General features: G+C 37.3%; 1 protein-coding gene across 1 annotated transcript; it reads left to right on the top strand.

Moving 5' to 3' along the window:
- Nucleotides 1-1,674: 1,674 nt before the first annotated feature.
- Nucleotides 1,675-23,898, top strand: LOC139114002 (uncharacterized). The gene is made up of 4 exons (XM_070675474.1): nt 1,675-1,766; nt 11,485-12,704; nt 13,210-13,451; nt 23,272-23,898. The coding sequence occupies exons 1-4, from the start codon at nt 1,753-1,755 to the stop codon at nt 23,896-23,898; spliced, it is 2,103 nt and encodes a 700-aa protein (XP_070531575.1). The 5' UTR covers nt 1,675-1,752.
- Nucleotides 23,899-23,909: the final 11 nt, after the last annotated feature.

Below are 23,909 nucleotides of genomic sequence, written 5' to 3'. Positions count from 1 at the left end.
TGGTATAAACTTATGATTATGTTATGTAGTTGTTCAATCATATGGCCCGAACGTACCATTGTGTTAAGTAGTCTTTCCGTGATGTTGTAAAAACTTGCCATTATGTTATGTAGTTGTTTCATTATCAGGTCTAAACTTGACATTATATTATGTAATATTTCCACTATGTGCTGTTTTCTTGTTATAGTGTTATGTGGTCTTTCTGTTTTGTGGGTACAGTCTGGTGATCATGTCATTTGGCCTTTCCATTATGTTAAGCAGTCTTGCCATTGCTTGATGTACTCTTTCCATTTTGTGTTGCACTCTTGTCAGCACGTTATGACGTCTCTTCATTATATGTTTTGTCGTCTCAACTTCATTACGTTGACTAACTTGCTGCGCTTTTGAATTCCCAAGTACACCATCAAAGTACGCATGTGGTCTGAGGTATTACATGTTAAGAGCACGATTTTTCCCAGATTCAAGCCATCCTTGATCATATGGGTTTGGGTAATTGAGTCAATATTTACTATCGGCGTTGTTGTATCTTTACGAGCAGGTATCCTGTCATTTTGCGTTCACATAAATTTCCGTTTTCTTTATTTGTTTCTCATTCACCTGGCAGAAGAGCGACCTCCTGATTTGTGTTTAGTTCTCATTTATCCTAGTTCTCATTGATTAATTTATTGATACAAATCCTGTCTTTATTTTAAAAACAACAATGTCTGACTTAGAACTGCCAAAATTTGTGACTTAGGACTGTGTAGATTCTTTTTTTTAAGTTACTTTTCTGGCGCATCTACTTTTTATATGGACAAAATAGTTTGCTCTGCATTATTCATACATGGTTCAGAATTCATTTAGAAAGACAAATTAACAGTTCATGATATTTTTATAATCTAACGATTAATATTCAAGATCTGATTACATCGTGGTTGATATGATCTGCATAATTTACAATCGTTGCAAAATTAATGAATTTATACATTTGAGCTATACCTTAAGAATTACTCCACTGAATATCATGAAGCTATGCAGGTACTTCAACTGTTATAAAGTGTAACTTAGGGAAAAGTGTGGTGGGTGTGGTTAACAGGCCTTTAGGTAATTTACATATTTACAGAATTTCTCTAATTAAGCTCTATATCAATACTCAGTGCATCACTTTTGACCGGACCCATGCTATATATTGATCATACTTAGGTTTGTTTGTGAAGGAAGTTTCATGAGGATGGTGTTCTACTTCTTTGCTCATTTGCATAATCCACTATTAACCTGACAACAAAAAATAGAAAATCCAAAGAACAACAGCGCACTTCATGGGAGTTTTCAAAAATGAACCTTATGAATAAGTAAAAGGATTAAAAATAGATAAATAAGGCAGAAAAAGGGCAGCAAGCGCAGATAGGGCTTGATACTTCCTTGGCGACCATCGAAGAAAACATTGTTAGTACTCTTTAGACTTTAAACTTGGTAATTGGCATCGGCTTCCTCGTGTTACGCAATCAATAAATACTGTCAATCCTAACTTTAAGAAGTTACATCCTATTCATTTTAATAATGAATAGGCAAAGACAACCTTCCTCGTGATGTTATTTTTTGTTGGCATTACAATCACTGTCTTCTGCAAAGATCAATTTCGTGCGTCCTTAATGAACGTTACATCTTATTCTTTTTAATAATATACAGGCAAAGTCAACAGTCCTCGTGGTGTTATTCATCGTTGTTATTACAATAATTGTCTTCTACAAAGATGAATCACGTACTTCCTTAATGAATGCCTACAGGTAAGGGAATAAAAAGTAAATTTCATATCCTACCAATCACGGGGGTTGCCATATCATTGATGTAGTTCCTTTTTGGGTGTAGTTGTTTCATTTATTCATTATATTTGCTTTTTGAAAATTTTGACTTACAAGTTGAGTGTAACAAAACAAAAAATAAGAGGAGGTCAATATGGAACCAGGAAAAAATCGAATCATATCCCATCTCTTTAATGTTCACATTACATATTCCACCATGTAGCATTCAGTGAAATGTTTGGTATTGGACTTCCTCACTAGTCTTGTAACAACCATTGTTTTAATTTTCTATGAAGTGGTATCGTGATGTACAAATTCTAACGATATTCGGTAAATTGTCCTATGACTTTGCACTCATGTATGAAATTGCAACCTGACCAACAAATGTATACATTTTAGGTATTTGATTCACACCAAGTTTGAATCTAGTGTAAGAACAATGATCTGCCATTTCATAGTAATCTTGCACAGGAAAAGGGAAATTATGATGCTGCAAATCAAAAATGCATATCGTCACAAGAAATTTGTGAATTTTATAAACATCTAGAATTCCCAAGTTCTGAAATAAGGACGAAGAGGGCTCTTGAAATCCAGAAAAAGTTATTCCACGTACACATATTTTTTAGAGATATAAATAGTATTCAATTGTGATGAATATGTACTACCCCAGACAGCTAGACCGAACATTATGTTAGGTAAATTGAAAGCATTGTATAATAAAACAAGTACATTTTTTGGAACATAATTTCATACATAATTTGGCCAAGCGAGTTTGTCTGTGGCTTCTCCGCTAGGTGACTGGGTACTTTACGTTTTGAGTTCGAACCCATTTAAAACCACCGTATTTTCTACCCTTGGTTGATAGCTCTGCTGGTGGACAGAATTGTCCCCGAGGCTGTTTTTTACCGCGTTGTATTCATTGCTTCGCTTCGATAAAGTTTGGCTGCGATGTGTGATAGTGAGCGTACGAGCGTGAGTGCTTCATGAACTCTGCAGCGCGTGGAGGGGTCGCAGTCAGAAAAATTGTAACAACGTAGCTCGGTTATTTAACCAATTTTTTTTTGAGATTGGGGATTTGGCCGAGCGGTTTTGTCTGTGGCTTCTCCGCTAGGTGACTTGGTACCGTAGTACGTTGTGAGTTCGAACCCGATTGAAACCACCGTATTCTCAATTTGAATAACATTCTCGCTTTGTTTCTTATGCATATATTTATGTCGGCGATTTGTTCTTTCCACCTTAGACTCCGACAAATAATGCTTCTGAGGCTTCATTAATGACAATGTGCTTGACAGACAAAACACCTGTTGTTATAATAACATTTTACGTTTGCTGTGAAAATATAACATAACTTCTTTTAAAAGACTAGTATTTATGGTCAACTTATTAGCATCACAACAGCGTGTAACCATCCTAAGACGGTGATCAACTATAGATAGTATATTCCTATGTCAGCAGGAAAAGTGTGAAAAGGGTTTGGATCATCTGCAAATTGTCAAAAGTCAAAGCAGTTAGAAGAATTCGGTAAATCATTATATACTATAAATAAAGACGGTCAAAGTAAAGATCCCTGAGGAACATCACGATTGATAGGTAATTTTTCAGACATAAATTCGTTTGTACATACATATTTTGATCTTTTGATCAAATAATCTGTAAACCATAGAAGTGGGTCTCCCCTCATACCATAATGCTTGAATTTCGATAATACTTCATTGTGATCAAAATACCAATGGTTGTATTTCTTTGATCAATTTGCTGCATTAAATTATTCAAAAGATTGATGACGGATAATTTGTCACTTCGTTTCACACGAAAGCCGCATTGATCTTTGAAAAACAGGCTATGCCTGTCCAAGAACTTAATGATCTGCTTATTTGCAATTTTCTCCAGAGTTAACTTAGTAGTAGGTGGTAAAACAGAGATTGGACGATAATTTCCAGGTTCATATTCGGAACCCTTTTTTATAAATTGGGACCACTTTAGCAACTTTCAGTGCATCGGGAAATTAGGAATTTCGAAACGACAGATTAAATATGTGAAAAAAAGTTTTGCGATTTGTTTCGCACCAATAACAAGTGATTTCGCAGGCAGGTTGTCATGACCACTAGCTTTCTTCAATTCAAGACTCATCAATAAGTTTTACTCTTCCTGTTCAGTTGTCGGATGCAGGAAGAAAGAATGATTTGAGTGTTCTCGCAAAAACTCTACAAAAGAGGAACAATGTTTTACAATCCTAATGGCCAAGTTTGAGCCGACATTTGTGAAATAACTATGAAAGACATTTACAGCCTCTTGTAGTGTACTATACATTTGTTTGTTTCGTGATATTAGTATCTGCTTCTAATACATTCCATTTTGTGATGAACCTGGCGACACGATGTTTACGAAACCCTGCTCCCTGAAGCGCCACCATTAGTTGGTAATAACAATTGAAATGTAAAGCGTATTTGAAAGTAAGGGACCACTGAGTTTCTTTAGCCTGGGAGCAGTAGATCGATTTAGGTCATCCTGTTTTTGACTTTTGGGATGGGGGTCACTGTGTCTTTGAAATGCTCTATAGGGTTAATGTGTTTGGAATAAAAACACGGGTGCATAAATTTAATATATCAGAGACGTATTTAGAAATATCTAGATGATTGCAAATTGAAAGTCTCTCCTGAAAAGCATCATACCAGCAATGAATGGCATCACTCAGTTGAATATTCGGCGCGCAACTTGGGAACATAACTTTAATATATCAGAGAAATATGTCAGATAAATATAATATACAATGAATGTTCTATATTATATCATACCAGTATATTGATGACGAAACTGCAGCGTTATGCTCAGTCGAGACGTGCAAAACACCTTGGTATATTCGCGATATACCATTGTTGGCATATGCGTTAACTCTCGGCAAGTGCAAAAATCCATTTTTGACGTGTCATCCCAGAATTTCAATATACTATTATGATATAACAGCGAAAAAGCACCCCCAGCGACGGTATACCACTGATTTTGACCAGACCACTACATATATGCACTCGCTATCGCTCTTGCATATATGTCATGAAGTGGACAAAATCTCGTAGTATAACTTCGCTAGGGTGCTTTATTGCTTAAATACATAATAATCATCTTTGTTTTGTTGGCAACACTTTGAAACCCCTGTAATAAATGTTTGCCTATTAGAGTTGCGCTGTCTAGCCAGCTCTTCATGCTAGCAATAACACTAAGATGCGTGTAATTATTCCCTTTACTTTGAAACCAAGTCAGAACTTTGAAACTACCAAACGCTCTGAGTTGGTATTTAAGGTAGTTCGCGCCTTGAAAGTGAAAGACTTAAGCTTTTAGTCATACTTTCCGTGAGGAATCTTTTAACCATTTTCTTTCAAAATCAAGAATAAAAATTGGGGTCACCGTGCATTTTTTTATAATAGGGACAAAATAACTCAAGATTTACCGATATTTAAAATTCAAAATGGCCGCCGTCCCTTGTTAACTCTATTGAGAATTATAAAAAAATTGTAAAAGTTAAAAAGTCCAAATTTGTATACCAGAGGCGCGTTCTACCTAGTGTTGACACCAAAACAAATATTACATATTAAATTTCAGCACCACCTAAGACCTCATTGTATAAATGGGAGTGAAAGATAGTTTGAACATTGCGAGATGTATGATGTCAGCAATCAATAATTTAACGCCCCTCCCTCGCCGACGATATAGACTAGTCCCTAAATTAATAATCGGCCGTCATGATCATGCAAATTGTATGCGTTCAAGAGCACAGGTAAGCCGAGCTCTGCATGACAGGACTCTGTGTTCTGGCTACGCCTCGCACCACAACCCTGCTGAATGACAAAGGCTAAACCATGACTCCGCATCAGCTTCGTGGTGGTGGTTTACCCGCGGAAAAAAAACCGATTTCGAACCTAGAACTTGCGTCGATATTCGTTTTCGAGCACACCTACCTCGTTTGTGCATATGATGGTCTCTGCTGCGCTGGCAAACATATGCAAAACCCGCTTTTCCACCCCAATGCTAGGAAATCGTACTATCTGTCGTCATTGTGAAGAACTTTTTCCTCGCATTGAGACAGAAAAGCAAACTTTGCGTAAGTAGTAGTTTCCAATCACAGCTGAAGTGTAGGTAGGGGGCGTAGCCGGTAACACACAGCCCTGCGTAAGGTAACCGCAGGTGAGCTGGCGTGCACAATTCGGAGTTGTATTGGGTGTTATAGATTGGTCGATTGCTTGATTCAAACGTCAACCAAACCTTTCCATGTTTTTATTTATAAAAACTCATCCCAGCTTAAGATTAGCTCAGCAGTTGTAAAGTTAGCTATTGTACATGTCTGTCTCAGAACATACTAATTGTTATTATTATTATTATTATTATTATTATTATTATTATTATTACAAGTTTAGGGGCTATAAGTATTATATAGAAATCTAATAACAGTTCATTGAAGCTGTGGGAATTCTGAAAAGAGGTGTTGTTTATTTTAATTTTGTCAATAGGGGTGACTTCTAATTGTCGTACATATATTCTCTCCGCCGCCCAGTTAGGTGTTCCTTTTGACATCACTACCCTTATGAATATTCATATACTTGCAAAAACTGACAGTCGCTGTGTCTGGCAGCGCCTGCTCACAGCTGCTGAGCTGCACAGCGTAGGCTTCGAATGCAGGCCCATCGTGGCAGTCGTGGGCATGTAGAAAACAAGGCACAGCGACTGTGGAGAGTCTATGCCAGTGTAATTGGCCTTGTAAACGTACCTTCAGCGTGGCATTTGTAGTTGTGGCGAAAACCATAAACCCTCTCCCTATGCTGACGTTGTTGGTTTTATTTTGTTCATGTGCATTAACTGTAAGCAATCAAGGAAGTTTTGGGATGGAAATGGAGCAAAGGCATGAGCTTCCATGAGATCTGTGCTACAAATATAACTTTACGCATGCGCACTCTTTTGCCAGTGTAATCTGCCAATATGAGCGTGCGCAGTTGAGTGAACGTGCTCGTGAATGTGTAGTCTGCACACTACGTCTCGTGTCATTCAGCCTTGCATGTTGACAGAAACTGGAATTACTGCAGAGAATACTTTTCAGGACATCACATGTGAGTCTCTAAGGTAACAAGTAGGACGTTTAGGAAATACTTTCAGAAAGTTCACGCCGCCTGTGGCCATTTTGTGGAGTATAAGCTTATAGTTATACATACCTGGAGCGTATACAGTATTTCTACTGTACAGTGTACATATTGCCGGATAATATGCGATGGAATTTTGCGTTTCACGTCGTTCAATCATTCAGATGGAAATGCTGCCCTTCTCCAAACTTTGAAAAAAACAGGGTGACAGATTTGGAATGCTAACAATTGTATATCAAGAATGACGTAATTTAATGAGAAGACATTTGTATTCGAGCACGGCTACAGTTTTTGATTCGAGAACTCTCATCATGATGGACCGTGGTTGTATTCAACAATCGAGAGGGCAAGGGTGAGTCGAACTTTTTCCTATGTCCATGTAGCACTTGTGCAAAAATAAGCGAATCCACAGGCCTTTGGCGAATCAATAAATGCGTTTTTCACCAAGCTGAAAGGTTGAAAGATCCGTCCGTCACTTTGGGACGAGCTAGATAAATGCAGTCAAACCCAGCTGGGCAAATAATGTGACTTTGTTCTGGAAATTACGAAGACGACGTGCGGTGGAACTTTGCAACAAAGTTTCAATATCTGTACTGACGTACTTGAATGACTGGCACAGGAAACAATGGCCAATAAAAACGCATTCTCGTTGCATTTTAGCCGATGGTTCTGTCTGTGGCCTCTCAGCTAGGCGGACTGATGCCGTATGTTGTGGGTTCGAATACGATTGGAAAATATTCCGAATTTGATAATGTATCACTTCACAATGACACAGAAATTATGCCTCCTCCCGGCAGAAGGGCCATGGCCAATTTTTAGCCCTGCTACAGTATGTCTCAGTGCTGAAAAGGCCATGTTGTTGTCAGGTTGTCATGGCGACTTTTAAAATTTACATACAACTCTGAGAGTGAAACGGGTTATAGGTCACAGAACGTTTGAGTCCCACTGTCGTCCATTATACCGTTTCCTTGGGTATTAAAGGTGTGCAAGTATACACATCAAAAGACTAGAAAATTCACTTCATGGGCAGAATCTCGTAAAGTAGCCTTTTCTTGTCTGGTTAACGAAAAAAGATACCCCTGATCTAAATATGCATGGTTTTAAATAAAAAGCTGTGGTTACTGAAATGGTTACTATGGTAACATTAAACAAAAATGAACATGGAGTTCATGCTGTGATAAATACACTTAGGAGAGCATTTGCATAGTAACTGGGATTACTTTTAATGAACTTTGGAAAAAATTGAAATTTTAAAACGCAAATAGGGTACTATGTGAAAAACAGGGCAGTAAAAATGGATATCATATTTTGTCTTTCAACCCGAAACAACCCTTTGGTATAATATTTCTGTTGATTACTGGATTTTTACACTGGATATTTGGTCTTTCTAACCCAAAATATCCCTTTGATATAACACATTCTGTTGATTCCTGGATTTTAGGTGGAATCTTTGAAAAACTGGTAATTTTAACTCCTGAATGGTTGCCATGGAAACATCTCACATTAAAATGAGTGTAATTCTTTTGGTGTTCTAACTAGAAAAACCCCTATTATTAATTTTTACATCAATCAATAGTTCTTTAATAGGAATTAGGGAAAAAGTAATGTTTTCAATCCCAAAATAGTTACCATGGCAACTCAAAACATTAAAATAAGTCTTGTTTCTGTGCTCTCTGCCCCGAACTCCCCGACTAGGTAATTTTCATATCAATCAAAGTAACTTTTCATTGGATATTAGAAAAACTGAAAATTAACTCCTAAAATGTTACCATGGAAACATGGGGCAGTAAAATCGATATCATATTTGGCCTTTTCGACCCAAAGGAATTGAACCTATTATTATTCGCGTTATTATTTCTATATAATACTTATATTATTATTATTGAAATTTCTTAGAAATCGCACTACACGTTCTCAACATACTCTCTTGAGAAAAATGTATCACATCGCAACAAAACTATTCCGAGAGGAATGGTACTTTTCCAAAATGTGCCAAGTTTATAAACATTTTTACTTGAATAAGAAATACCAGCTACCCTTCGGTATTGTAACCTCCATGAATGTAATAATCTCCATAAATGTAACATCAACCATAATTGTACTATAAATGTAATATCGCCCATAAATGTAATAAAATCAACCACAATTGTACTGAGAGGTAACCATAAATGTATTTAAAATCACCAATAAGAGTAAAACTTGTCAACCATGAATGTAATAAATCTATTTTGTCGTCGATTTATCTAAGTAATAAAGGAAAGCAGCTCCACGCATTGTTCATATCTTAGTTGTTTGCTTTTAGTGTGTTATGTATATTTTGAAAGTGTCATAAAATTTACGTTTCGCTGTTTTGTGTATGGAACTGATTGGCAATGGCGGTTCACTGCTGGAATTGGCGAGTCAGTACAGGCTCTACTCCAGAGTGGAGAGACTGTATGACAGTATCATATTTTTGGCGAAGAAAAGTAAAAAGTTTGTTTCTCATCCTAGTGATATTGCTAAAGTGATGTTTTTTTCTTTCCTTATCATTTTTTTAAATCTTTAATCAACATAAAACGCGCAAAAACATGAAAGCAACATGGGAATGCATGCAGAGATAAATGCACAGCAGTGTTGCTTTAGTATTTTTGTATAACAACAGTTCCTTAGCACTTTTAGTGCAGCAATGCAGAGTTTTGAGGGCGTAGTATAACAGTGACATATGTGTGTACAGTTCTGAATTGAATGTCAGTGTCAGTTATTTTGTTGACAGTTCTGTTTTATACAGCACTGTATTATGCACTATCTTCGCGTATTTTTGTGGGTTTTTCCATTTTTTCTCATGAGCAGAAAAAAAGGTTGACACGGCGGGTCTGAATTGAGGATGAGAGGATGAGAAACAAACTCTTTGTTTTTCTTGGCTTTTAACGCTGTTTTTCAAAATTTGCCACACATTCTTCATCAGTCGCCTCAAATTCATCTTAAGTAGATAAATTGTGTCAAATAATTGATAGATTGACAGTATTTCTATGTTGTCCCTCTTCGTTCCTTCATTGGCGATACTAGGATGTCTAATTTTGTCCTACACTGTTCAAGGTTGTGTTCGTTTTGTTTAATTACGGGATTGAAATATAGATATATGTTCTCGTCAACATGTTTGGTATCGTACGTTTCTGTTATAAGTGTTTCACTGTTGTTTGTTCTGAGTCGTCCGTTCGTGTGGTATTACCGGTTGACGAGTTATTTTGACACTTCCCTATTATGTCATCATTGGTGTCTAAAACTGCTATTCCACTTCCTTTATCTAACGGTTTGATCGGTACCTCGCCATTTTCTGACAGTGTTCTCAATGTATTCTATTCTGTGCTTCGCAAAGGAAACCTAGTTTCGAGAAAGTATGCAATAACTATACACTAGTCTTATTGAAGTTTATCATTTACTCAGGGCATTGATAAACAAATGATCATATTTACAAGTTGAAATTCACTACATTTATGGTTGAGTTTTATTACATTTGTGATTAATATGTTCGTTACATTTGTGTTTTCGGGTTGTTACATTAATTGTTGGCTGTTGAATTACCTTTGTGGTTGATTTTTTTAAAATATTGTGGTTAATATTACATTTATAGAGATTATTACATATTATTACATACATGATATGGAGGTTACAGGTATTATCATGTTGTGCTAAATTTTTCTCTTACGCCAAAATTTGAATATACTACTTTCTGATAATAATAAACCCCTGAAACGGGTGAACTACTCGGTTTCGACGCATCGTATGTGCACGTGGCATCGCTCGTGCGTTACCGTCCGTCATATATCCCTTCGGTGGTTTCTTGCTTAATTATCTCATAAGCGAAATCTCATAGGATAGTCAGTAATTGTTTATATTATGAGGGCATTATTTAAAGTTTGAATAACCGCATTAGTCCTACTTTTCGATTGTTTTTTGTTATATATATATATATATATATATATATATATATATATATATATAACACAAAAACATATTACAAATTATATATATATATATATATATATATATATATATATATATATATATATATATAATAATGGCCAAACCGCGGGTATGCATGGCTGCGGTGCGGCAGCAACAACACAGCCCCCCCCCCTCCGTGACCATGCGCCACTGGGAGATGTCTCATAGTATATGTTCATTGTTCTTAACGTTTCATGTCTAACCACCCGACGCATACGTATTAATTGCGTCTGCTATAAGTTTATCGATATATTACAATATTTTGCCTATGTTACCAATATTTCGTCGTTTGCTAATCGAGTCAGAACGGTATGTTTATTTAGTATCATATTGAGTCGGGCCAGGACCTACGTTTTATGTGCTCCTTTAAGAGTCACGTACATGGGCCATATTTTCCCTCTTTTTCACCTTTAATTCGAACCACTCATGGTCTTGAAAGTAGGAACGGAAATATTTTTAAATAGCCTAGAGTGAATTTTTACACTTCAACACATTTGCCATATTTTGCCAATAACAAGACATAGACCCAACCAACACATGATGTAATAACATGTTCATATAATAATTATGCTCTGAAATGTTTTTACCAACAGCCATGCTTTTCAAAATTTCACGTCAACGATAGCGAACATGAGAAAGTTTTCTTCATTTAAGAGTTATGCCTCGAAGGACAATTTCGCAATTTCAAAAGGTGTTTATGATGCAGCATCAATGGCAAATTTGTCCGAGTTTGCCGAAAGTTGCAGCAAAGTGAACAATATTGCGTATGTATTCAATCGTAAAACAGGGAGCACAACTCTGGTTACCCTGATCGATCGATTTGCAAAAACCGGTGCATTTCCATTGCAAACAAAAGTGATACATCACGAAGGCAAGGGTTACAGAGGGACAATGGTACTTTATCACGTCAACGGAGAAAACCGTCCTAACTCAACATTACCTGCACTTGGGATAAAAAGACAGAATCGTATTCACATGTCAAGAGAGGGCGGAACATTGAATATAGCTGCTGACAGCGAGGCGAGAATACAGTGCAGATTAAAGTCACCAGATACAATTTTAGTGACCATCATTCGCGAACCGTCTGCACATTTTGAATCTGTATTTGGTTTCTTCAATTTGGGCAAGTACATAAGCTTAAAGAATCCATCGCGGAAAATAAAGGGCGGAAAACTGGATGAATTCTTACGGAAGCCAGAATACTACCGGGACCAAATATTGAGCAGGGCAAAAGGCGCATTTTGGGCCATTGCAAGGAATAGCCAAGCATGGCATCTTGGCTTAGATCATAAGGACCACGAAAATCCAGACGTTGTGGATAAATACATCAAAATACTGAGCCAAGAGCTTGACTTCATTCTTGTTACGGAATATTACGACCATTCGCTCATCTTACTCAAGCGGATAATGTGTTGGAAAATGGACGATATATTGTACATTGCCCGAAGAGTTCGGTCAAAACGTGTTCCGCTGAGCAATGATGTGCAGCAGAAGATATACAAATGGAACTCAATCGATGTCAAAATATACGATATGTTCAACAAAACCCTATGGCGTAAAATTGCGCAATATGGACCAGAATTCGACAAGGATCTTAAAGAATTTCGCCTGATTAAGGCAACTGTGACAGAAGAATGTGAAAAGTTTGGAAACCTTTCCCGCGATGCAATTGACTTGTTGAAAACGTTCGGATCAAATGTAACAGATTCGCGCACATTTTGCAAAAAGTTGGGAGCCTGGTTTACTATGAAGAAGGGACTTGGAATATCTTGTAGAAACTATGGAACTGACGCATTTTCGATGACTTTGGCAGGTAGGAATGCACGACATTTATCAAAAATGTTCACGAAGAATTCGAAGCCGGTCGTAAGTTTTTCAACTCGTAATTTGTGCATTCATAATTGAAGATCCTAACGTAATATTTGGCTTCTTAATGACAATACAATTCTTAAACGAATAATCTTCATTTCAAACACACATAAGTTTCCCTGAAACCGTAAAAATTGACATGTGTTTTTTTAGAAGCAGCGTATGTCGTTTAAATATGCATATTTTAAACGTTTTCACAGGGAAATGTTAATTTAGATTTCGTCGTCTTCTTGAGGTTGAGCCGAGCAAAAGCAGCAGAAATTTCCACTTGATCTACCATGTTAACTTTAAAACTGTCAGAAGAACAACATATTTGCCTCACAAAAATACTTATATTTTTAAAAGTAGAAGATCCAGCTTTGATAGAGCCCTAGTGTACGGAGATAACATATTAAGAGCTGAAAATTGCTAGAGATTTTGGTGACTGTTTTTCGTCTTTATCTATACAGCTCCTAAAGGCAAGGTACGCGATGTGACTGAACAGAAATCAAATTCTTCATCAAACAAGATGGCAGAGACATACTGTTTGAAAATCCACTACCGTAAAGCGATGTCAAATAACAACAGCCGAGCCCTTGATCTATATATATCAGCCAGCAATAAGATGCTTGGCTGTGATTTTAAAGTGCAGAAATCCGAGAATAATTCCTACGTAGCCTTCCAACAAATCGAAGGTGTTGAGGATTTACAGGTAAGTTGAATAGTTTAATGCCTAATGTTTCGAATCTATCGTGACGTATTTTAATTAAAATCGATTATGAATATCAGTTAAATTCATAGTTTGGTTGGCATTCATCACTTGGTCGACAATTCTCTCCTTTGTTTATGATACAACCCCGATCTACGATAATTTATTATTGTAGAATACATACCGACGAAGCGAGCCAATCCGAAACGTACTATCTTCTTAACATCTTGATTTGTAAGTGATTAGTATTTTTATGATATTCATTGAGAAAAATCTGTCTGCCCTTGAGAAACATTACACTCTCATATCATAAACGAAAACCGAGAATATGTAAAGTAAGTAAAACGAACCTCTATTGCGGCTCTTTGCCAATTGTTGAATAACTTTCAGGATCCATTGATTAGAATTCAATTCTGGCAATTAGATGGAGTAATAAAAAGATGAGAATCATGATATCAAAATTTTACGACTAAATTTACAAAATGCTAGAATACTGCAAAACATGGACATATTATTTTCATTGATCAAAACAGGTAATACACATCGATTAATATATGTCACTTCAATCGGATTCATTTCTATGAACACGTCCTATTAGCGAGTTTCTTATAAACCTATACAAACTGCATAAAAACTTTGAAATTAATTACTTTATCCTGGGGCATTTTAAATCTCCTTTACGTTTTTATTATTTTAGATGTTAAATATAGACATACCATATTTAAAATGACTCTACTGACTCAGCGACTGCTATGTACATCGATCAACAATCTGTTTTTGGTTGAATCAAAAGAACAGATTGAAATTACGACCAGATGTGAACTGAATGCTCACGGTTTGCAACAGGTTCATTACATAGTAGTACGCTTCAAAGAAAAATCAGATACCTGTCAAATCGTTATATGTAGCAGGATTCATCATCTTTCGCACAATACTGTCGGAGTTAAATGACTAATTACAAAACTTCATTTAATATGCAAATGAGATGTTTATTAACTTGACACTACTTGATTGTTCATTGGTCATTTTAATATCTATGATATCAAAAATTATATATTTATGAGATCAATATTTGTAGCAGGTTTCACCACAGCGTATGGCAAGCAATTTTGGTCTAGAATTTATGAATATGGTCAATAAATGTCATGTATTAAATTTTTCTTTTATTATACAAGCCTTATACCTGTGTCTAGTGTGTGCCTGTTACTTTACCATAGCTATCTCTGCATAGTATTTCAAAGAAAACAGTCTATAGCAGTCCATAACTCGTTAGCAGCTCATAAGATAATAGACGGATCCCTTATGTTGCTAACGAGTTATTAACAAATTAATGAAGGGGATTAGGGAGGGCAATTAACAGATATGGACTGTTGTATCCATACATGGTAAAAGAGGGGTGTGGGTAATTGCTTTAGTTAATCTTAGAAACAAAATTTGTACTGACGACACACTTCTTTTTGCTTTGCCATCCAATTGAGAACTCCTTACGAGTTTTAAAGTGAATGGCCGCGAATGTTCTAATATCGAAGAATTCCAGTCAGTTTGATTAACGGTGACATATTTTTCTGAATTGATTTTAAAAAGGGAATTGGTCCAAAGTTTATAGTCTAGGCTGTGAAACGTTTACCTAATCTTCGTTTTACCATATCGTAAACAGGAATTATTAGTGTCCTAGCTATGGAAGTTTTTTAATTAAAATGGTATGGCTACTAATGCCCTAAGTTGACTAATACCCATCCGTTTCCTTTATTTTTATACAGATCACAGCCGAAGGGAAATTTTCAACTGAAAAGTTTTCAATCGATCAAGTAATCCTAATCAAGAGCCAATGTGACGATGCTTCAAATTTTACTGGTCACTAGAGAACAAATGCTCTGGAAATGAGATCTTTCAACAAGCTATGTGGTACATATCAAACAACCTAGAAAGGAATATTGCAAATTAAAAATTTAATATAAAGCTGAAAATTAGATACGATGAAAAGACACTCATCCCGTCATTGTATGATGTCCTATTTAATCCAAGTGTAAAAATTAGCTTAACGACTGTGGATTAAAGGTAACAAGACAATCGCATTCTAATTCAGAAACCTAAAAGTACAAGATCAACAGTGAAATAAATAAATCTGGGCGATCGCAAATATCTTTACACGTTCGGAAAGTGATCTTTCATGATATATTTCATCATGTTAAACAGTATATATCCACCTCACAGCATTACGTTATTAAGACTCTCTACCCAGATCAATCTTTTAACCTATTTTGACTTTTTAGCAACTGTTTTGACAAGAAACTATAAGTTGATAGTATCAACACTGACGTCTGAAAGGCGTTTGACTTAGTTAACCATAGACTGTTAGTTTACAAACTAGAACATTATGATTTTTCTGATCACATTCTACTATTTTTAAAATCCTATTTAAGTAACGTCGACAAAGAGTAGTTATTGACAATCGCTTTTCTGAGTAGGGCCCAGTATCATCTGGTTTACCCCTGGGGGATCACCACTTGGTCCACTTTTGTTCAGTATTTATGTAAATAATTTACCATTCCTTTCATTAGATTCCCAAAGTCTCTTAGACTTTTAAAAATTATTTCAGATTGTTCAAAAGTCCAAGAAGATTTAATAGAACCACATTTTGGTGTCAATCATGGAAACGTTAAAGTTCGGTGATTTCTTTTTCCAACAAGAGGGTTTTGAATTATCTCGTATTTTAGAAATCATTTTCAACAGACTACAAAAAGTTAAAGATTTGGAGTTTTTTAACCTGAAATCTAGTTTCTCAAATCATGTTTCTTTTACTGTAAATAAATCTTTCAGTATGTTTGGTTTACAAAAACGAAAGTCTTAAAATTTTACTCGCTTTCAAACTTTTAAGTTTCTTCATACTTCGCTTTTAAAGAGTTGTCTCTAGTGTGGTTCTTTTGTCTAAAACCCATGGCAAGGATCAGATCAGAAAATGTTCAAAGTAAATTAATAAAAAATCTGTGTTTCAAAACTCATATTTCATATCATGCTTGCCAATACAAACTCCCTCTACTATCATGTTAAATTACTGACCTTGTAGCAACAGCGTTCTTATCTTAATTTGATTTTTTTTACAAACGTGTGAAACTGGGTTTTATAACTTAACGTATGGCTTATCAAAGCTTTGCTTTAACATACCTGGCAAAATGTTGCGCACCTGACTTTCAGACCACCCCGTAGCGGTATTAGTATTTTAAAATTTTCTCTAAGCAATATACGTGCGAACAATTTGAATGAATTCGGTCATATTGATGTTTTTATTTTTATTGCTGATCTTGTATATGTTTAGTTTATTTTTACTTTTTGTATGTTCTACACTCGATTATAGTTGTAAATAAGGCTTATGTTTTCTTTGCTTTACTTCTCTTTGTTTTGCTTTTAGTTTGTTCACCTTTACGTGGTGTTTTCGTTTTCTTTTGATTTTTTGAGGAACCTGTAAATGGAACTTGATCCCTTAGGATTTCCAAATAAATAAATAAGTAAATAGATAGATAAATATTAAACGTGAACTAACGTCGCAGCGATGTCTGTCTGGGTGTCTATTTCAAGACCGCTTAACGGATCAAATACGATCATGGTTTCAATCGGGTTCGAACTCACAACGTACGGTACCCAGTTACCTAGCGGGGAAGCCACACACAAAACCGCTAGGCAGAATCCCAAATCTCAAAAAGATCGGTTCAATAACCGAGCTATTAAAGTTGTAACAATTTTTCTGACTGCGACCCCTCCACACACTGTTGAGTTCGTGAAGCACTCACGCTCGTACGTTCACTATCACACAGTGAAGGGTATTTCTGAGGCTCTGAAAAGGACATTCAACTCCTACGGCATAATGGGTTGTTTCAAACCTACTCAAACACTACACCAGTTACTGTTGCACCCAAGGATAAAACTGCCGCAGAAGACATCACTGGTCCTGTTTACATGATTCCGTGTCAAGGTCAGACAGATGAGGGCCCCTGCAACAATTAAGACGGAGAGATCTCTAAAAACAAGATTTCTTGAACACCGGCGTCCCAGCTCTACAACATCGGAGGTTTCCCGATATAGCCACATTGAATCACCAGACCACTTTGTGGACTTGGTAAATGTAGAAATTCTTGATAGGGATCCCCGATACTTCAAAAAGGGTGTCAAGGAGGTGATACATATATCCGTGTTAACCAGCCATCCCTTAATAGAGACAGTGGAAGGTATAAATTACTAAAAGTCTATGACCCGATTTTGATGTCACGCGTTCAATTGACAGCAATTAGCTACCGACACAGATGAATTTCTATGCACAGTATATGTTGTTGAAGTCATGAAGGAAATGGTGACAGGTCAGGCAATGACACTTCATGCATGGCTCTGATTCATTGCTCCATTGTCATAAGGTGTGAATAGCTATACACGTCATGAACAGCTATCTTGAGTTACATGTAGGCCCTCTAAGAGGTATAAAGTTGACAAAAACTGAGTTCTTGCTTCAGTGACCGTTGCTAGAAAGTTGTATTGTGAATAGACTTCGTTCAAGCCCTGCGACTTACGTCAAATTCTTGGCTACTTATTTTCCTTTCCTGAAATTCTTACAAAGTGCGGTGAACGTGAAGTAATAGAGTTACACCCCAAATTACATTTGCTGGACCGCTCAGCCCATTGCAAAGTGGTTGTGAAAAAAGCAATGCCACAAATTTGAAAGTTTTATGAATTTCGCAACCATAATTCGATGTGCACAATGTTATAAGTGAAATGGGAGTGTCCATTGAGAGAAATATCGCATTGTCTTTGTACGATTGTACATACTTACCACATAAATTTAAAAAAAATTTAAGCTTAGTTACTACATGTAGTATAGCGCCTGACCGAACCAGAAGTCACTCATGTTCTGTCTTTCAATTTCCTCACTCGTTGTGACTCAGAACGGTTAAACTCAGTATTGTAAACAATAGATTCTCGAGGACCCGGTAATATTCTGCCTGAGATCGATATGGTTATTGTACTAATTTTAATGTCATATTCTATTCTGTGTTCCATCCTGGATTCTTTCACGTTTATGCAATCGGACCTTTCGAAACCTTCTATTGCTTATCCATTTCGGTCATCACCCTAGGTCATTAAAAACATTCTTGAATTCCAATAATTAAAATTAGTGTTGACTACAAGTTCAAATTAACAAGTAAGTGCTTTATTTGTTTGTTAATAAACACTGGACTAAACTTGTTTTCTTTATACCTAAAACGGTCATATCAATGATTATGATGATACTTTGCTCTTCGATCCCTTCTATCACGTGCATCCGCTTCAGAGTTGTCTACTTTGAAATACCAGTGTGCCAAAGAGAGACACGACACGGCTTCAGAGAAGAGACGTGTATTAGAAAATCCTTGTCGTCGGCCATTGAGCATGCAGGATCGACGCCCATGAGCATTTACTTTCCATATCTCGAAATATTTCTTTGGGTCGATGGTATTGCTAATTGCTAACAATACTTCAATATGCCGTACTTTTTCAGCGCCTTTATATTTGACTAATTAAATTTTCTTATCATGTACCCATGCCTATATCGTTTCATTCTTGTGTGACGTTGAACTCAAATTGTCAGCCATGATGATATTTCACAGTAAAAATCGAGATATGCACGATAAACGTCATCGGATTCGGAGTGTTCCCGAATTTAATTTGCAATTAGATATTAAACAACGTAAAGAAACTAAGTGGCTGCCGCTCTCCGCCTTCGAAGCGATATAGCCGAAGTAAAAATTTGAAGGGCTTTGAGGAACACGGATATTTCGGTTTGCTAAATACACAAATAACGTGTTGGATCTCGTAGTGTTACCCATGTTTTTTTCTGTTCAAGCTCACGCAATTATTCTGCCGTTCACACGGCAAGATCTACCTCTTAACGATTAGCGCGTGCTTGGCGTGGCAGCGATGTCACTCGCGTAACACCTGTTGGCATGGCAACTTTGAGTGTAAACAAACAAAATGGCGGCCCTGCTCCGTACCGTATGACGATCGAGCGCGATCGAAATCTGGAGAGATTTGAAGCAAAGGACAGTTTTTAATCGTTTACAATTATTGTAATAGCATACTGCACCGTAAAAAAGTTCCCTCTGTATGACGATTTTTGAATCCCACCGTCTTTCTTTTTGGGGTTCATTGAGATATGCAGGACTTGCAGCGATGTCTTGCGTGATGTTGATTTCTTCGTATAGTTTGTGAACTTGATGAAGCCTGAGTCACGCAAATATTTCCATAACATGTAACAGGTCTGACCTGAGAGCGTAGTATCGTCATTGATGTTTTCAGGCAAGAGCAAAATAGTATGCTAATTTCTGTGTTCTCTACATATTTTTTTCCATTGAGGTGAGTGCCCTCAATTCTTTTCAACAATGATAGATTAGGGCTTATTACAGCAATTTAACTGGGAAATGCCAAGTTCACCAACGAAAATCATTTAAAACAGGTATTACATGATTCCGATCACTTTATTGTAACAGGGCTGGGAACAGACTGAGGCCGGCTGATGTTAAACAAATACTTGTTATTCCCGTTGTTGGTACCTCTGAAGCACACGATTTTTAATCCCGCGTGAGTTCACCCTTCGTTCTCGCGAAAGTTGGCTTGTTTCAAAATTGCGGCCCACAGCAATTACTGATTTTGGCTTTCAAAAGTGATCGAAAATGATCATTTTGAAATAAGTTTCTCAATTTCTTTGAAACAGAGAGATTCTTTTGTCGGAAAAACATTTTCGTATGGGATTTGTGGTAGATGACATCTTGAATTTCACGCAATCCGTGTAAAAGTAGTCAAAACGGCTGCCTCCATATAAACAACCGGAAGTGCAATCTTTTCAAACTCGTAGGTATGTAGAGATTCCATTCTAAATTTCATGTACACACGTTAGTCTGAATGTTCGCTCCGCGAGCGGCCTTCGGCCGCTGTGCTCGCTATTAATGCGCAAGGCGTAATAAAGTAAAGCCTCAAAATTTAAGGTTTTTCCTAGGTATAAGTAAAATTCTGGGCATGGGTATAAGATAAATCGGTAATTACCCTATATCGCCTGTTCCTTGCGTCGTATTAGCATTCGTGTCATTCGTGCTGCATCAGATATTGCACAAATGGCACTCATGCTGATACGACACAGGAACAGGCAATATTGGGTAATAACCTCTAATTGGTTCTTTCTTGACAAAATCTCCAAATATTTTGCTTACCGTACAGTTTCTTCTCACACTCATACATTAAACTTATTTTCCAGACCCTTAGTATTTCAGTATTCTATTTGATTATATTTATGTCACCATGTATCCGTGGGCAACCAATATGCATTATAGGTCTTTCATTAGCGGTTTTATTGAGGGATTGTGAGTACTAGCGCTTTAGCAAACCATGCACTGTCTTAATTAGTTACTTAGTAAAGGGAAAGTAACTCCACACATCGTTCATATCAGGGATGTTTGCGTTTTGTGTATTATATTGTGTATATTGCAAGTGTATATCACGTTTGGTTGATTTATGCACAGTGTTGATAAGCCATGGCGAGACGTACACGTCATCTGCGTGTTTTGATGTTAACTCGCACCGGAGCGGAGAGACCCTTTGACGCTACGTTTGGAAAACAGTTTTCTTCATCACCATGGCTAATCAACACTTTACATAAAACAGCCAAACATGATATACACTTACAATATACACAATATCACACACAAAATGCAAACAACTCAAATATAAACGATATGTGGAGTTGCTTTCCCTGTACTAACTAAAGTAAGTGATTTCTAACGTAAGTGATTTCCTGTTTGCTCTTTACTGGGTTAAAATGGCAGTTAATTACGAACTTCTGAACGTGGTTGGCTGGCAAAGCTGGTAAAATTGTACAGTTTTAATAAAACCTATGAATATGAAAAGACTAGGGTGTAAGGGCACGTAAGGGTAAAGCCTAATCCTGCAACAGCTGTTCTTCTCTGACGGTAAATTAGCGTTGTCTTTTGTATCCAACACACGATTTGTGTCATTTGGAATATTTGAACATCAAACTCTGAAATTGTGAGCTGTTGTTAACGTGAGATACTGCATTTGCGAGGCTGGCAATAATAGTTCAGTAGACGATGTTGGGTTTGATATTTAGTTACAACTCGAGGATAATTTTACAGTCTTCAATGAAAGTATTGACTTGTCATAAAGTTTTTATTACAAAATTTAAGTTCAAAATCGGACATTTGGCACCCGCCTCTCTGTTATGCCCATCCATATTTCGCAAAGACCTAGGCCTGACTTTGATAAAAAAAAACTGTGCTCAAAGTACACTCAAAATAGATTACTTTTATGAACTGCGCACTGACAAACTAGATACAAGGGTTTTGGTATGTTTCAAAGAAAAGCTCTAATATACATATATGTATACACATATATATATACATATATATACATATATACATATATACATATATACATACATATATATATATTCATATATATATGTTTCAAACAAAAGCTGTAATATATATATATATATATATATATATATATATATATATATATATATATATATGTATTTATACCACTCCAGGTCATGTGACCTATTGTTCTTGCCATCCATTTATCCCTGAAAACACGACTGCCACCAATTGTTCTTATGCAAATTAGTAATCAGTCATACTGTTATTCATATGTAAATAAGTAATCACCACACTTTAATGAAAGAAAATCACTATCATATCAATTAAAGTGTAGTGATTATTGATTTATATATAAAAAAGTATGACCGATTACTAATTTCCATGAGAACAATAGGTCCAGTCGAGATGCCTAAAGCATTCACACACATTCAATAACACAATGAAGACAATTTTTCGACTGATATGTTATAACTTCACATTTTATAATTCAAATTTAACTTTCTTTGATTCATGCTCAATATAAGAAACACGATTTGTTGATGGAGATCTGTCTATTTTGAGATTCGGCGTCTTCTTAGGTTGGACCAATCCTGTCTGTTTTGTTATTTTGTTTCGTAGCAACGATAGAGACTGGTTTACTTACAGCTTCCTCTGCTTTATCACTAGATAAAGGTGGTAGTAATGAGTAGTATAGAGTGGCACCGTAACACTCTCATTTGGGTCCGTGGCGCGGTGGCGCGTGTGGCGCGGACCCCCTAGCTTACCAAAAAAAGTGTGGCGTGCCCTATTTGGGTCCGTGGCGCCGTGGCGCGGGAGGCACCTGACCCCCTAGCTTACCCCCAAAAGGTGTGGCGCGCCCAATTTGGGTCCGTGGCGCGGTGGCGCGTGTGGCGCGGTCCCCCTAGCTTACCCCCAAAAAGTGTGGCGCGCCCAATTTGGGTCTGTGGCGTGTGGCAGGGACCCCCTAGCTTACCCCCAAAAAGTGTGGCGCGCCCATTTTGGGTCCGTGGCGCGGTGGCGCGTGTGGCGCGGATCCCCTAGCTTACTTCAAAAAAGTGTGGCGCACCCAATTTGGGTCCGTAGTGTGTGGCACTGGACCCCCTAGCTTACCCGAAAAAGTTAAAATGTGTCAACTAAGCCCTTGGCTTGACTGGAAAGCTTGCAATTGTGGCGCACCCTCCCCTCCCTCAAATTTAGGAACAAAGCGAGGGGGCGCGTGTGCTACTGGACCCCCTAACTCCCGAAAGAAAAATCGTATGGCTCCCTTTTTTTACACTTAATCCTGATTGGTTTATTTGAATTTTGAAAGTTGAGATAGGTGGTCCTCCATTACCTAATATGTAAAGTTTGCACACGTCCCATTTCAAACTGATCACCTGATTGGTTCATTTGAAATTATGCAAATGCAGGAGGCCTATAAAGGTCTGCGGGCCACTTTGGGGCCACATTTCCGTTCTGATACTTGGAGAGGAAAGATGCTTGGTATGGCTACCCCGGAGTTGACCCCAATGCAATGCCAACAGGGATGGCGAAAATGCTACTCCATTAAGGCTGATATGCCCTATTACTTCAATGTGAAGACTAATGAGAGTCGGTGGTCACAGCCTGGTTATGAGGAAAGTCATGCCGCAGGTGCCCAACGCAGCAGGAGCCCTGCCCTGCAGGAGTCAACGCCTACACCACCACCGAGCACTCCACCAATCTTCGTTTCACCATGCTCCGATGTCGTCGCCAGTCAGTCACCATCAAGCTTTCAGCTGCAGCCACAGCCAATGAAAGCAGATGCTGTTACCCAAACAGGTGAGAAGGAATTTAGATTTCTTCTTCACGAGGCAGAAACATCATCCAGGCTAGTGAGTGTAAAGACATACAAGGACAATGTATATGTAGGCATCCGTGATTACTTCAAGAAAACTGAAACAGGACAACTGATCCCAACAAAGAAGGGCATCAATTTGAAATTGGATGAATGGAACCGATTGAAGTGTATTGCCTCACTTGTGGATGATGCTGTCAAGACACTGGCCTGTAGCTAGACATGCAGCCC

This window comes from Ptychodera flava, chromosome 16, assembly GCF_041260155.1.
Source record: "Ptychodera flava strain L36383 chromosome 16, AS_Pfla_20210202, whole genome shotgun sequence".
NCBI lineage: Eukaryota > Metazoa > Hemichordata > Enteropneusta > Ptychoderidae > Ptychodera > Ptychodera flava.
This window is presented reverse-complemented; position numbering and strand designations above follow the sequence as displayed.

Excerpts from the sequence above, each read along its gene's own strand:
- LOC139114002 (XM_070675474.1), top strand. Across the intron at positions 12,705-13,209 it reads ATTTTCGATGACTTTGGCAG|CTCCTAAAGGCAAGGTACGC; the intron begins GTAGGAATGCAC and ends TTATCTATACAG. Across the intron at positions 13,452-23,271 it reads AAGGTGTTGAGGATTTACAG|GAGGCCTATAAAGGTCTGCG; the intron begins GTAAGTTGAATA and ends ATGCAAATGCAG.